At 41.3% G+C, this 16,737-nt stretch overlaps 1 protein-coding gene across 1 annotated transcript in view; it reads right to left on the minus strand.

Moving 5' to 3' along the window:
* Nucleotides 1-16,737, minus strand: part of STRIP2 (striatin interacting protein 2) — a 53,783-nt gene that overhangs the window by 27,982 nt on the left and 9,064 nt on the right. The window contains exons 3-7 of the mRNA XM_067469371.1: nt 9,939-10,013; nt 7,694-7,828; nt 5,905-6,025; nt 2,896-2,964; nt 80-186 (exon numbers count right to left, since the gene is read on the minus strand). Of these exons, the coding sequence (XP_067325472.1) occupies nt 80-186; nt 2,896-2,964; nt 5,905-6,025; nt 7,694-7,828; nt 9,939-10,013 (507 nt within the window). The remainder of the gene's footprint in view (nt 1-79; nt 187-2,895; nt 2,965-5,904; nt 6,026-7,693; nt 7,829-9,938; nt 10,014-16,737) is intronic.

The following is a 16,737-nucleotide window of genomic DNA, read 5'->3' on the forward strand; positions in this document are numbered from 1 at the left end:
CTATAGACATCCCTCCAAAGAGGAAACCACCCCATAAATGAATCCATTTTCAATGGGAAATATAGGTCTCAAGCCTCACTGAGCTCAGTGCGAAAGGTCTCCCGGGCGGCCGCCCACTTTGGAGGGTCAGTGTCCGTCTCCCGGCGCAGGGTCTCCACCATCAGGTACATGACGCTCAGGATGACCCTTGGTGCAGGAAAGGGAAACAAAGAGGGAAAGTCAAGTCTGTGCTGGGGTGGAATGAAAATCACACCTTTGATCATTCCACACTCTGTCTTGCCAGAGAAAGAAAATATGCCATGCAGATGATCAGTAAAGAACAAGTTTACTCTTCGTAATGCAGAGCAACATATATACTGTCATGTGTACAGTCTTTAGGTGTCCAAGTGGAAGATGTCCTTCCAGCAGCTCATGAAGCAAGATCTCAAATCTCTCTCTCACACTCTGCTATCTTCTGCACAGCCCAAACTTAAAAATGTAACTGTTGCCAAAAGTCCCAGGCTCAGCTAGCCTCTCAGATGTAGCCCAACCAATCAGCTTCCCACTTTGCATTTTCAGTTAGGAAAAAGAAACAAAGAGGGAAGGTCAAGTCTCGGGTGTGGCGGAATGAAAATCACAGCTAGTTCATGCTTTGATCAGTCCACACACTGTATTGCCAGACACAGAAAATATGCTACTTCAGTAAAAAACAACAAGTTTACTCAGTTCTTGTGGGTTTTTTCGGGCTATATGGCCATGTTCTAGAGGCATTTCTCCTGACGTTTCGCCTGCATCTATGGCAAGCATCCTCATGCCATAGATGCAGGCGAAACGTCAGGAGAAATGCCTCTAGAACATGGCCATATAGCCCGAAAAAACCCACAAGAACTGAGTGATTCAAGCCATGAAAGCCTTCGACAACAAGTTTACTCTTCGTAATGCAGAGCAACATATATGCAGTCATGTGAACACAGTTGCATTGACTCACACAATGTCCTTTGAGAGAGATTCAAATGGTCTCAAGAACTCAAAACTTTTTCTTTCTCTGCACAGCCCAAACCTAAAAATGTAACTGTTGCCAAAAGTCCCAGGCTCAGCTAGCCTCTCAGATGTAGCCCAACCTATCAGTTTCCTGCATTGCATTTTCAGTTAACACACTTACGAACTGATTTTTTACACGCCCTAACATCTGTGATGTGTAAACAATGGAGAATGTCCACCCCTTTTCCAAAAAAGACACCTCTGGGAGGCTTGCAACTGTTCTCCAAGGGAGGCAAATATTTATTTTATTTATTTTATTTGCAAATAAAAGTTAAGTACTTTGTGAGCTAACTTAGGCAGTACATCTACACGGCAGAATGAATGCAAACTTGCCCTGGCTCCATGCATTGAAGTCATGGGAGTTGTAGTTTTGCCAAGTACCTGGCATTCCTTGCCAGGGAAAGTTAAAAGAACTTGCAAAAAAATACATTTTCATTCAGCTTGAATTGCCTCGTCTCACTGCAATTGAATCCTGGGAGTTGTAGTTTTGCCAAGTACCCAACACTGCTATGGCAGAGAAGGGTAAAAGAATTTGCAAAAATGCATTTTTCATTCCACGTTTGACTGCCCTGGCTCAATGTAATAAATCCCTGGGAGTGGTAGTTTTGCCAAGTACCTGCATTCCCATGGCAGACAAAGTACTTGCAAAAAAATTGCGTTTTTATTTTGCTTGAACTGCCTTGGCTCAATGCAATGGAATCCCAGGAGTTGTGGTTTTGCCAAGTACCAGTAGAGAAGGCTAAAGAATGTGCAAAAATGATTTTTTCATTCAATGCATTGCAATCCTGGGACTTGCAGTTTTGCTAAGAACCAGACCTTCTTTATCAGAGAAGGTGTAAGAACTTGCAAAAATGCATTTCCATTTTGCTTGAGCTTCCTTGGTTCAATGCAATGGAATCCCGGGAGTTGTAGTTTTGCCAAGTACCTGACATTCTTTGAAAGGGAAAGGGAAAAAACTTGCAAAGAATGATTTTTTCATTTTCCATGAAGTGCTTTTTCTCGATGCAATAGCATCCTGGGAATTGTAGTTTGGTCAAGTACCGCATTTCTTTGGCAGAGAAAGTTAACAAACTTGCAAAAATGCACTTTCATTCCACTTGAACTGCCTTGGTGCAATGTAATACAATCCTGGGAGTTCTAGTTTTGCCAAGTACAGGCACTTCTTTGCCAGAGAAAGCTAAAGAACTTGCAAAAATGTGCTTTTTGTTCCACTTGAGCTGCCTTGGCTCAATGTAATAAAATCCTGGGAGTTCTAGTTTTGCCAAGTACAGGCACTTCTTGGCCAGAGAAAGCTAAAGAACTTGCAAAAATGTGCCTTTCGTTCCACTTGAGCTGCCTTGGCTCAATGTAATACAATCCTGGGAGTTCTAGTTTTGCCAAGGACAGGCACTTCTTTGCCAGAGAAAGCTAAAGAACTTGCAAAAATGTGTTTTTCATTCCACTTTAAGCACCCTGACTCACTGAGATGTAATCTTTGGAGTTGTAGTTTGCACCCTGACTCACTGAAATGTAATCTTTGGAGTTGTAGTTTGCACCCTGACTCACTGAAATGTAATCTTTGGAGTTGTAGTTTTCCATGTACCCGACATTCTTTGGCAGATAAAGTTAAAGAACTTGCAAAAATGCATTTTCATTCCACTTTAACTACCTTGGCTCAATGTAATAACATCTCAGGAGTTGTAGTTTTCAGCATACCCGCGCTTCTTTAGCAAAGAAGGCTAAAGAATGTGCAAAAATGCATTTTGCATTCCACTTGAACAGCCCTAGCTCAATGCAATGGACCCCCCTAGGAGTTGTAGTTTTGCCAAGGACCAGCACTTCTTTACCGGAGAAGATTACATAACTTGCAAAGACGCACCTGCATCTTGGACTCACCTGAGTTCGGTGCTATCGGCCAGAGAGATGGCCGGCTTCCTCAAAGCGCTGCTGCAAGCCTGGCTGTTGCTGGGATTCAAGAGAAGGCCAATTCAGCTCAACACTCCCAGAAACAACAGGAAAAGCAACCAACATTTAATAGATCCAAATATTCTTATTACTATTAGTAGAAGCTGGATGTCCATCTGTTGGGAGGGCTTTGGTTGGGTCTTCCTGCCTGCAAGATGGGGGTTGTGCTGGTTGGACCTTCCAAATCTATAAGGATTGTATTATGAACACTGTTATGATTAATTGTATTTAATGGCCCTTGGAGTCTCATCCAAATCTGATTTTATGAGTATTATTATTATTATTATTATTATTATTATTATGTAATGGCTCTTGGGGTCTCTTCCAACCCTAAGATTCTATGAGTATATCATTATTATTATTATTATAAGTATTTACTATTAATATTTATTAGTGGCCCGTGGGATCTCTTCTAACTCTAGGATTCTATGAGTATATTATTATTATTATTATTATTACTACTACTATTTACTTCATCTTGTTGACAGGAAGCTGCCCACCTGAGTGGAAATCGTCTATCGGACAGGTGGCAAGTTATTTAACCTCAGCAGACTGAAAGCCAAAACCAAGGTTACAATATCTGTTATAGAACTCCAATATGCTGATGACATCGTCGTCTGTGCACATTCAGAAGAAGACCTACAAGCCACTCTAAACTCCTTCGCAGAAGCATACGAGAAGCTCGGCCTGTCATTGAACATCGAGAAAACCAAAGTGCTCTTCCAGCAGTCACCAGCCAATCCCTCTCCAATGCCAGAGATACAGCTTAATGGTGTAACATTAGAAAACGTTGAACATTTCCGCTCCCTTGGCAGCCACCTCTCCACCAAAGTCAACATTGACACTGAAATTCAACGCCGCCTGAGCTCTGCGAGTGCAGCATTTTTCTGAATGAAGCAGAGAGCGTTTGAGGACCGGGACATCCGTAGGGAGACCAAGGTGCTTGTCTATAAAGCTATTATCCTTCCAACCCTGCTCTACGCCTGCAAGACATGGACTGTCTACAGACGTCACATGCAACTCCTGGAACAGTTCCATCAGCGCTGCCTCTGGAAAATCCTGCAAATCTCTTGGAAAGATAGGCAGAGAAATGTCAGCGTGCTGGAAGAAGCAAAGACCACCAGCACTGAAGCGATGGTCCTCCGCCATCAACTGCTGGACCAGCCACATTGTCCGGATGCCCGACCACCATCTCCCAAAGCAGTCGCTCTACTCCAAACTCAAGAAGAGAAAACGGAATGTTGGTGGACAGGAAAAGAGATTTAAAGATGGGCTCAAAGCCAACCCTAAAATCTCTGGCATAGACACTGAGAACTGGGAAGCCCTGGCCCTTGAGCGCTCCACTAGAGGTCAGCTGTGACCAGCAGTGCTGCAGTATTTGAAGAGGCACGAATGGAGGGTAAAAGAGAGAAACGTGCCAAGAGAAAGGCGCATCAAGCCAACTCCGACCGGGACCGCATTCCACCTGGAAACCAATGCCCTCACTGTGGGAGAAGATATAGATATAGATCAAGAATAGGGCTCCACAGTCACCTATGGACCCACCGCCAGGACACTGATCCTGGAAAACCTTCCTACTCGGAGAATGAGGGATCGCCTAAGTAAGTACATAACTACTATTTACTATTAATATTTATTAGTGATCTTTGGGATCTCTTCCAACTCTAGGATTCTATGAGTATATCATCATCATCATCATTATTATTACTATGTACTATTCACATTTATTAATGGCTTGGGGTCTCTTCTAACTCTAGGATTCTATGAGTCTATTATTATTATTAGTAGTAGTAGTAGTAGTAGTAGTATTTACCATAATATCTTTTAATGGTTCTTGAGGTCTCTTGCAATTCTAGGATTCTATGAGATTATTGTTATTATTGTTATTTAATGGCACTTGGTGTCTCTTCCAACTCTAAGATTCCATGAATATATTATATTGTTATTGTTGATGTTTTTATTATTATTTTGTAAGTCCCCCTTGGGGACTCTTCCATTTAGGAGTCTATGATTATATTGTTATTGTTGTTGTTATTATTATTATTATATTATTTTTAATAATATATTATTATATTATTATATTGTTATATTAATAATAATATATTATTATTATATAATAATAATAATAATAATAATAATAATAATAATAATAATAGTTATTGCCCCTTGGGGCCCCTTCCAAATCTATGTTTCTATTATTACTATTTATTTATTTAAACTTTTTTAAATTGATAAACCAAACCATGCAATTCACCATTCTGGACACCAGGTGGCAGTAAAGGTATAACAAATGTATATCCACTAATTTGAAGATCACTGTGAAGTTATTGTATGAATTACAATGGAGTTAGTTAGGTTCTTGTGGGTTTTTTCGGGCTATAGAGCCATGTTCTAGAGGCATTTCTCCTGACGTTCCGCCTGCATCTATGGCAAGCATCCTCAGAGGTGTGAGGTCTGTTGGAAGTAGGAAAAATGGAGTTTTCACTGGGACCAATTGTCTATTTTTCTTTCTAATTATTACAAGGAAACTGTCACTGCTCTTATATTTATATTAATACCCAGCTATTTTTCTCAGGACTGAGATTATTATGATGTGGCTTATTTATACCCCAAATTTTTTCTCCACCAGGAGACTCAAAAGTTGTTTATTCATTCACTTCTGACTTTTTGTGACATTCTGGACCAGCCCACTCAAAAACAATTGACATTAAAAGCAATTCAATACAATTTAAAATATAAAAACATTAAATCAGAATGAAATATAAATGGTATTTAAAAATTCTAGGAAACAGAGAGAGGAAATATTAATTTGGAGGGAACGCAACTGGTACTGAATGCCAGCTGATTGTGAATCTCCTTTTGGAGAGAAACACAGAGATATAAATACAAATAATGTTATTGATAATAATAATAGGTCTTTGAAGAGGGATTTTGTCTTACGCGATTTCCATGTTGAGGAGCTCCAGGAAGGCCGTGAAGGTCCCCATTTGGTACAAAAGGAAGTTGTTGCGCCGCGTCCAGTCCAGGACTTCCGCCTCCGAGTCGCAGTCGCCAAAGACCCCTGGAAAGGGAGGAAAAGCCGGGAATTAATTAGATTGCATTCTTAAAAACACGGAGAAAAGGGGTCCCATATCAGGAGGAAAGCAGGGCATCAAATGAGTGGAAGGAAGGGGAGAAAGGAAGGAAGGGGAAAAGGAAGGAAGGAGGAAAGAAGGGGGGAAATTAAGGAAAGAAAGAAGGAAAAGGGAAAGGAAAGACAAAAGGAAGGAAGGGAAAAGAAAAAAGGAAGGAAGGAATAAAAAGGAAAGAATGATGGAAGGAAGGGAAAAGGAAGGAAAGGAAGGAAGGAAGGAAAGAAGGAAGGAAGAAGGGGAACATTAAGGAAGGAAGAAAAGAAGGAAAAGGGATGACAAAAGGAGGGAGGGAAAAGAAAAAAGGAACAAAAAGGAAGGAATGATGGAAGGAAAGAAAAAGGAAGGGAAAAGGAAGAAAAGCAAGAAGGAAGGAAGGAAGGAAGGAAAGAAGGGGGAAAATTAAGGAAGGAAAGAAAGAATGAAAAGGAAAAGGAATGACAAAAGGGAGGAAGGGAAAAAGAAAAAAAGGAAGGAACAAAAAGGAAGGAATGATGGAAGGAAGGGAAAAGGAAGGAAAGGAAGAAGAAAGGAAGGAAGGAGGGGAAAAATTAAGGAAGGAAGGAAAGAATGAAAAGGGAAAGGGATGACAAAAGGGAGGAAGGGAAAAAAAAAAAAAGGAAAGAAGGAACAAAAAGGAAAGAATGATGGAAGGAAAGAAAAAGGAAGGAAGGGAAAAGGAGGGAAGTGGAAAAGGAAGGAAAGAGGAAGGAAGGGGAAAAACGAAGGAAGGAAGGAAGGAAGGAAGGAAGGAAGGAAGGGGAAAGAAATGACAAAAGGGAGGAAGGGAAAAGAAAAAAGGAAGGAACAAAAAAGGAAGGGATGATGGAAGGAAGGGAAAAGGAAGGAAAGAAGATAGTGGAAAAGGAAGGAAGGAAGGAATGAGGAAAGAAGGGGAAAATTAAGGAAGAGAAAGGAAAGAAAGAAGGAAAAGGGAATGGATTGGCAAAAGAGAGGAAGGGAAAAGAAAAAAGGAAGGAGCAAAAAAGGAAGGAATGATGGAAGGAAGGAAAAAGGAAGGAAGGAAACAAGGAAGGAAAAAAGAAAAGCAAGGGAAAGGGGAAAAGGAAGGGAAGAAGAAAAGAAAGAAGGAAAAGGGAATGGAGAAAAGAAGGGAAAAGGAAAGAAGGAAGGAATGAAGGAAGGAAGGAGGAAGAAAAAAAGGATGGCGGGAGGGCGGGAGGAAAGAAGGAAGAAAAGAGGAAGGAAAGAAGGAATAAAAAAGAAAAGAAAAGAAGGAAAAATTAAGTAAGGAAAAAGGAAGGAAAGATGGAAGGAATGAAAAAAAGAAAAGGAAACGGGGATTTCCTCTCTCTTCTCTCCTCCTATCTCCTTCTTAAGACTGAAACTTCTCAGGGACACATGCCAAGCCCCCAAGCGCACCATATTTGTTCTCCTCCTGTGAGCATGGAGAGAGACAAGATGCCTGCTGCAAGTTAGCGAATTAGAGAGATAGGTAACTAGTCCCTGAGTTGACTTTCCTACCTAGTGAGTCTTTTGCAACTGCTTCGAGCATTGGTTCTGCTCCTGGAGTGGCTGGTGCTCAATGCTTCTGCTTTGGCTTTGCCACTTGGGATTCCCCATACATTCCCGCGTACCTTGTGCCAGGTAGAGGATGGCCCGGGCCCCCTTGAGCCGCTTCTCCCGGCTGACCACCTCCAGGCCGTCCAGGAGGCGCATCACGTAGGCTTTCTGTCGGGACACGTCCAGCTCCGGCCAGCGCTTGTCCTTCACTGCAGCGGAAAGGGAAGGGCGCACCGTGCAACTGGATCTCTCCAAGACAGCATTCCAATTGGCCCTCAGCAAACTACAACTCCCAATATTCTTATTATAATGTTCACTTTAATAATAATAATAATAATAATAATAATAATAATAATAATAATAAATATCCCATCCTCTGGAAGGCTGGTGTGCAATACTTCCAAGTAGCTAATGAATATTTCTCCCCCCATTGGACCTTGCAAATGGATCTCTCCAAGAGAGCATTCCAATCGGCCCTTAGTAAACTACAAATCCCAATAATATTATAATGTTCACTTAAATAATAATAATAAATATTTATATCCCATCCTCTGGAAGGCTGGTGTGCAATACTTCCAAGTAGCTAATTAATATATCTCCCTCCATTGGACAGTGCAACTACATCTCTCCAAGAGGGCATTCCGATTGGCCTTTAGCAAACTATAAATCCCAATAGTATCATTATAATATTCATTTAATAATAATAATAATAATAATAATAAATATTATATCCTACTTTTCTCCCCAAACGGGACCCAAAGCGGCTCACAACATTTTAAAACACAAATCAACCATATGTAAACAGTAAACAATAAAACCAACCTTACAACAAAACATAAACAAACATTTAAAACTCATTTAACAAATACCAGGTAACATTATTGCAGGATGTCTTGTCGAAGGCTTTCATGGCTGGAATCAGTGGGTTGTTGTAGGTTTTTTCAGGCTATATGGCCATGTTCAAGAGACATTCTCTCCTGACGTTTCGCCTGCATCTATGGCAAGCATCCTCAGAGGTAGTGAGGTCTCACAACTTCTGAAGATGCTTGCTATAGATGCAGGCGAAATGTCAGGAGAGAATGCTTCCAGAACATGGCCATATAGCCCGAAAAAACCTACAAAAACTCATTATTGCAGGAACTCGTCAGTTCAGATGGTTAACTTTGCTCGACTCACTGAAAGTTAGCCTTACATACATAAAATACAGAAACATAGCCTTATATACATAAAACATTATATATAATAATATAATGTACTACATAGTCTATAATCCATAATCTATATAAATAAAAATGTAATGTTCGTTTGTGGGATTAGCATAACTCAAAAACCACTGGACAAATTGACACCAAATTTGGACACAATATGCCTAACAATATAATGTATTATATAGTCTATAATCCATATAAATAAAAAATGTAATGTTTGTTTGTGGGATTAGCATAACTCAAAAACCACTGGACGAATTGACACCAAATTTGGACACAATACGCCTAACAGTCCAACGAGTGTCCATCACCCCTAAACACACACACACACACATACACAAAACCCCAGTGGAACAGACTTAAAAACAGAAAAATACATAATATATACACATACACTCATATACATATACACATGCACACATTCATACACACACGTATATATATATATATGCAAACACACTCAAATGTACACATATACACACATACATATACATACACACATATACATGTACATACACACATACGTACACACACATATACACACAAACATGCATATAGACAAGCACACACATATACACAATATGCGTGTACACATATAAACTCACAAATACACATATACATACACATATATATATACACACCAATATATACATAATCTATATAAATAAAAATGTAATGTTCGTTTGTGGGATTAGCATAACTCAAAAACCACTGGAAAACACACATATACACAATGTGTGTTTTCAAACACACATATATACACAAATATATACACACACATAAACATATATATACAGAGAGAAAACATACATGCACACATATATACATATACACATACATACACACAAATATACACACAAGCATGCATATAGACAAGCACACACATATACACAATATGCATGCACACATACATATAAACACACACATATATACACACCCATATATATATATATACACACACACACACATAAACACAAATATATACACACACAAAACACATATACACAGACTGGGCCACAGCAATGCGTGGCAGGGGTGGCTAGTTCCATAATATATCTATTTACATGTGTATAATACATATAGTCATTTAAATCCCATTGTTCATAATGACCTTGTGTTTGGAAATCCTCCTCAAAACATTTCCGGTTGAGAGCGAATTCGGGTTCTTCGGTGTAGCTGTACAGCTCTGGAAAAAAGGGGAAAATTAAGTTTACAAAAGGATTCCAATACTATAGATCAGTGTTTCTCACCCTTCCTAATGCCGTGACCCTTAATACAGTTCCTATGTGGTGGTGACCCCCAACCAGAACATTATTTTCATTGCTACTTCCTGTTATTTTGCTATTGTTATGAATGGTAATGTAAATATCTGACATGCAGGATGTATTTATTTACTTACAGTATTTATATTCTGCCCTTCTCACCTCGCAGGGGACTCAGAGCGGATTACAATGTACATATACATGGCAAACATTCAATGCCAAACACACACAACATATATAGACAGACACAGAGGCAATTTAACATTCCAGCTTTTTCACGAGGATATTCTGGCCACCAGGGGAGCTGTCGCTTCACCGTCCATTTGTGACACTGACGAAGTACTTCCTCATTCTTTGCATGCTTGCTGGAGATTTTTATGGTGTTGTAAATTATTTGCATTCACTGGACAAAAACAGAAAATACTGGAGGGATTTGGGAGGAATGGGCTGTTATTTAGGAGAGATGTAGTTCACCTATCTCTAGAGAACCCAAACAACTATGGATCTGGCACAAATACCCAATACACTCAAATGTGAGTACTGATGAGGTTTGCGGAAGGGATTGATTTTGTCATTTGGGAGTTGTAGTTGCTGGGATTTATAGTTCACCTACAATCAAAAGAGTATTTTGAACTCCACCAAGGATGGAAATGAACCAAACTTGGCACACAAAACTCCCATGACCAACGGAAAATATGGGAAAGGTTTGGTGGGCATTGACCTTGAGTTTTGGATTTGTAGTTCACCTACACCCACACATCAAACAATGATGGATCTGGACCAAATTTGGCACGAATACTTAGTATGCCCAAATGTGAACACTGGTGGATTTTGGGGAAAATAGACCTTGACATTTGAGAGTTATAGTTAGTGGGATTTATAGTTCACCTACAATCAAAGAGCATTATGAACTCCAACCACAATGGAATTCAACCAGAATTGGCACACAGAACTCCCATGACCAGCAGAAAATACTGGAAGGGTTTGGTAGGCAACCAAGTTTTAGAGTTGTAGTTCACCTACATCCAGAGAGCTCTGAGGACTCAAACAATGATGGATCTGGACCATACTTGGCACAAACATTGGAGTTTCTGCCTGTCCTTCTCTTCCTTTCTGGAAACATATGGTGAATCTTACTTCGTCATGGGAGTTCTGTGTGCCAAGTTTGGTTCACTTCCATCAATGGTGGAGTTCAAGGGGCTCTTTGATTGTATGTGAACTATAAATCCCAGCAACTATAACTCTCCAATGACAAAATCAATCCCACCCTCAACCCCACTAGTATTCAAATTTGGGCGTATCTCATATTTGTGCCAGATCCATAGTTATTTGGGTTCACAGTGCTCTCTGGGGGTAGGTGAACTACATCTCTCCTAAATAACTGTTCATTCATCCCAAATCCTTCAAGTATTTTTTGTTGGTCATGGGAGTTCTGTGTGCCAAGTTTGGTTCAATTCCATTGTTGGTGGAGTTCAGAATGCTCTTTGATTGTAGGTGAACTATAAATCCCAGCAACTACAACTCCCAAATGTCAAGGTCTATTTTCCCGAGACTCCACCAGTGTTCATGTTTGGGCAATATGCGTATTCGTGCCAAGTTTGGTTCAGATCCATCATTGCATGAATCCACAGTGCTCCTCTGGATATAGGTGAACTACAACTCCCAGTCTCAAGGTCAATGCCCACCAAACCCTTCCAGTGTTTTCTGTTAGTTGTGGGAACTCTGTGTGCCAAGTTTGCTTCAACTGCATCGTTGATGGCGTTCAGAATGCTCTTTTGATTGTAGGTGAACTATAAATCCCAGCAACTACAACTCCCAAATGTCAAGTTCTAAAAGTGTATTTTAAAGAGAGAAAATGTGGCTTACAAATAACATTATTATCCTTGTTTCTGTGCCCGGGTTATTAAAAAAAGTTGATTTTTTAATTGTACAAAATGCTCAAAGTTGTGGGCGAACTACAACTCCCATCATGCCAGGTTAATGCCTTCCCAGACAAAAGCAATGCACGAATGTCTGCATTCCCAATGAGGAAAATCACTTTCTTTTTTCTTTTGCAAAAGCCATACATTCCCCCTAAAGGTAAAAAAGCCTTTCATTTTGACCTAAATAAGTCTCTTTTGCATAGATACGCATATTTCGCCGCATGCAGCAAATAGCATTTCCTTTCCTTGCTCCAAATAAACTCCCACGTTTTTATTAATAGCAAGGGCGGAAGGCTTACCACCAGCTCCTTATTTTGAAATAATTACACACTGGGGTGCGACAGATATAATAATAATAATAATAATAATAATAATCATAGAATCCAAGAGTTGGAAGAGACCTCCTGGGCCATCCAGTCCAACCCCATACTGCCAAGAAGCAGGAAAATTGAATTCAAATCACCCCTGACAGATGGCCATCCAGCCTCTGTTTAAAAGCCTCCAAAGTAGGAGCCTCCACCACACTCCGGGGCAGAGAGTTCCACTGCTGAACGGCTCTCACAGTCAGGAAGTTCTTCCTCGTGTTCAGATGGAATCTCCTCTCTTGTAGTTTGAAGCCATTGTTCCATTGCGTCCTAGTCTCCAAGGAAGCAGAAAACAAGCTTGCTCCCTCCTCCTCCCTGTGGCTTCCTCTCACATATTTATACATGGCTCTCATCATATCTCCTCTCAGCCTTCTCTTCTTCAGGCTAAACATGCCCAGCTCCTCAAGCCGCTCCTCATAGGGCTTGTTCTCCAGACCCCTGATCTGCTCCCTCCTCCCTGTGGCTTCCTCTCACATATTTATACATGGCTCTCATCATATCTCCTCTCAGCCTTCTCTTCTTCAGGCTAAACATGCCCAGCTCCTTAAGCCGCTCCTCATAGGGCTTGTTCTCCAGACCCCTGATCTGCTCCCTCCTCCCTTCCTCTCACATATTTATACATGGCTATCATATCTCCTCTCAGCCTTCTCTTCTTCAGGATAAACATGCCCAGCTCCTCAAGCCGCTCCTCATAGGGCTTGTTCTCCAGACCCCTGATCTGCCCCCTCCTCCCTTCCTCTCATATATTTATACATGGCTCTCATCATATCTCCTCTCAGCCTTCTCTTCTTCAGGCTAAACATGCCCAGCTCCTCAAGCCGCTCCTCATAGGGCTTGTTCTCCAGACCCCTGATCTGCTCCCTCCTCCCTTCCTCTCACATATTTATACATGGCTCTCATCATATCTCCTCTCAGCCTTCTCTTCTTCAGGCTAAACATGCCCAGCTCCTCAAGCCGCTCCTCATAGGGCTTGTTCTCCAGACCCCTGATCTGCTCCCTCCTCCCTTCCTCTCACATATTTATACATGGCTCTCATCATATCTCCTCTCAGCCTTCTCTTCTTCAGGCTAAACATGCCCAGCTCCTCAAGCCGCTCCTCATAGGGCTTGTTCTCCAGACCTTTTATCATTTTAGTCGCCCTCCTCTGGACACATTCCAATTTGTCAATATCTCCAATTGTGGTGCCCAGAATTGGACACAATATTCCAGGTGTGGTCTAACCAAAGCGGAATAGAGCATGGGGAGCATGACTTCCCTGGACCTAGACACTAGGCTCCTCTTGATGCAGGCCAAAATCCCACTGGCTTTTTTTGCTGCCACATCACATTCCTGGCTCATGTTTAACTTGTTCCCCACGAGGACTCCAAAATCTTTTTCACACGTACTGCTCTCGAGCCAGGCCTCATCGTCCCCCATTCTGTCTCTTTGCATTTCGTAATAATAATAGTAATAATAATAATAATAATGCAAAGATGAGTTAGTGATCTATAATACACACATTATTATTATTATTATTATTATTATTATTATTATTATTTGAAACACAAGATATATTTATCGTGTCAGGAGCAACCAGACCATTGTATTACATTTCCAACAGAACAAAACAAACAAACAGATTAAAAAACACAAAGTTTGCAAACTTGGAATTCTCTTAAATGCCCTTTGACCAGTATCTGGCCCCTTGGAGTGCCTCTGGTGTTGCCGCAAGAAGGTCTTCCATGGTGCATGTGGCAGGGCTGAGGTTGCATTGCAGCAGGTGGTCAGTGGTTTGCTCTTCTCCACACTCGCATGTCGAGGATTCCACTTTGTGGCACCATTTCTTGAGGTTGGCTCTGCATCTCGTGGTGCCAGAGAGCAGTCTGTTCAGCGCTTTCCAAGTCGCCCAGTCTTCTGTGTGCCCAGGAGGGAGTCTCTCATCCAGTATTCTGGGTTTGAGCCTGCCACTTTTGGACTCTCGCTTGCTGGGGTGTTCCAGCGAGTGTCTCTGTAGATCTTAGAAAACTGTTTCTTGATTTAAGTCGTTGACATGCTGGCTGATACCCAAACAAGGGATGGGCTGGAGATGTCTCTGCCTTGGTCCTTTCACTATTGGCTGCTACTTCCTGGCGGATGTCAGGTGGTGCAATACCAGCTAAGCAGTGTAGTTTCTCCAGTGGTGTAGGGTGCAAACACCCGTGATAATGCGGCATGTCTCATTAAGAGCCACATCCACTGTTTTAGTGTGGTGAGATGTGTTCCACACTGGGCATGCGTACTCAGCAGCAGAGTAGCACAGCACAAGGGCAGATGTCTTCACTGTGCCTGGTTGTGATCCCCAGGTTGTGCCAGTCAGCTTTTGTACAATATTTCTAGCATCTACTTTGTGCTTGATGTTCAGGCAGTGCTTCTTGTAGGTCAGGGCACGGTCCAGAGTGACTCCTCCCAGGTATTTGGGTGCGCTGCAATGCCCCAGTGGGATTCCTTCCCAGGTAGTAATCCCCAGAGCTCGGGATGCTTGTCTGTTCTTGAGATGAAAGGCACGTGTCTGTGTTTTGGATGGATTGGGGATCAGCTGGTTTTCCCTGTAATAGGCAGTAAGAGCACCTAGAGCTTCTGAGTGCTTCTGTTCAACCATCTCAAAGCTCCCTGCTTGAGCAGTGATGGCACGATCATCAGCATAGATTAAGCTCTCTGTCCCTTCTGGCAGTGGCTAGTCATTTGTGTAGATGTTGAACCCTGGGCTGATAACACTCAAAGGGGTCCTATTTGGCTTTAAGCACACTACTAGTACTTATTATTATTATTATTATTATTATTATTATTACTAAGTTACGCTCTGGGCTAGTGAAATATAATGGAGGTCCTATTTGGTTTTAAACACACACACACACATTATTGTTGCTATTACTACTATGGCAATGCAAAATCTGGGCTGCTGTTATTTAATGAGGGTCCTGATTAGTTTTAAATACACATTATTATTAATTGTATATTATCAGTAAAGGAAAAGGTTTCCCTTGCCATTAAGTCCAGTCGTGTCCGACTCCGGTTATTGGTGCTTGTACAGGAGTTGATTATAAATTGTATGATTTTAACTGTATTTGTGTTTAGATTGGCTGCAGTAATGCTAGAGCGGCCTAAGTCAGAGGAGTCCTCCATGTGCATTGCCATGGAGACCGATGCAGGAGAGAGGGAAGTGGGAGGAGCTTAGAGGGGAGAGTTTGAAAAAACGACAGTTAAAAATCAGTCAGGGTTTAGGTTTAGAGGAGTGAGCAGTCAGGAGTTAGGTTCAGAGGAGTGAGGAGTTAGGAGTTGGGAGAGAAGGAAAGGAAAGGTGGCGGAGTGACTTGTGAAGCAAAGCTTTGAGGCTTTGAGAAGCTGGGTTTGGTTATTGGAAGTTTCTCAGGCTAGTGCAGCCGAATAGTGAAACAGAGCTGGTATTCTTTTAGTCTAAGGAGAGGCTAAAGAATAGTTTACTTAGTATTTGCTCTAGGGAGGATCAAACAAGGGAAACATCCCTGTATGGAAACTTTGTCTGAAACAAGTGCTCTACATCAGAAAGATAATGTGTTACTTGAAAGAATGAACTGTTAAAGTTACAAGTATTATTCCAAGTGCAACAAGGAAAAGTTACGTCTTGCAACCACACACTGTGTACTTAATAAAATTGTTAACTTTTATTTGAAGATTGCCTCAGCTCCGTCTATTCTGTGTCCAAAGTGCCATTTCTCACAATATTACAATTTACCTCACATGGTGGCAGAAACGTAGGGAAAAGTAACCAAATAAATCTACATTCTTCTCTCCAGTCACGCTACAGTATATACAGTGTAATTACTACTAAGTTATTACTTTCTTAATAAAGGAGGTGCAATTGAACAGCCTCCCTTCCAACTTGATGGTAAATTTGGTTCCTAATCGGCAACCTCCATTGCAAATCGGCCAGTTCTTTTTAAAATTGGGAACTGGGGTAAAATCTCCTGAATACTGGTTCCTTTCAAATTGGTGGCAACAATAAATCATCCCTCAGCTCCCTTGAATCTTTACAGTGCTCATCTCCATTTCTAAGCCAAAGAGCCGGCATTGTCCGTAGACACCTCCAAGGTCGTGTGGCCGGCATGACTGCATGGAGCGCCGTTACCTTCCCGCCGGAGCGGTACCTATTGATCTACTCACATTTGCATGTTTTCGAGCCTCTAGGTTGGCAGAAGCTGGGGCTGACAGTGGGAACTCACTTCATGGAGTTGAACTGCTGACCTTTTGACCTATTATTATTGTTATTATTGTTATTGCAATGCAAAACCCTGGGCTAGTGACATTTCATGGGAGTTCCATCTGGCTTTAAACAATAACAACAACAACAATGGCAATGCAAAACC

This window comes from Anolis sagrei, chromosome 5 (assembly GCF_037176765.1).
Source record: "Anolis sagrei isolate rAnoSag1 chromosome 5, rAnoSag1.mat, whole genome shotgun sequence".
Taxonomy (NCBI): domain Eukaryota; kingdom Metazoa; phylum Chordata; class Lepidosauria; order Squamata; family Dactyloidae; genus Anolis; species Anolis sagrei.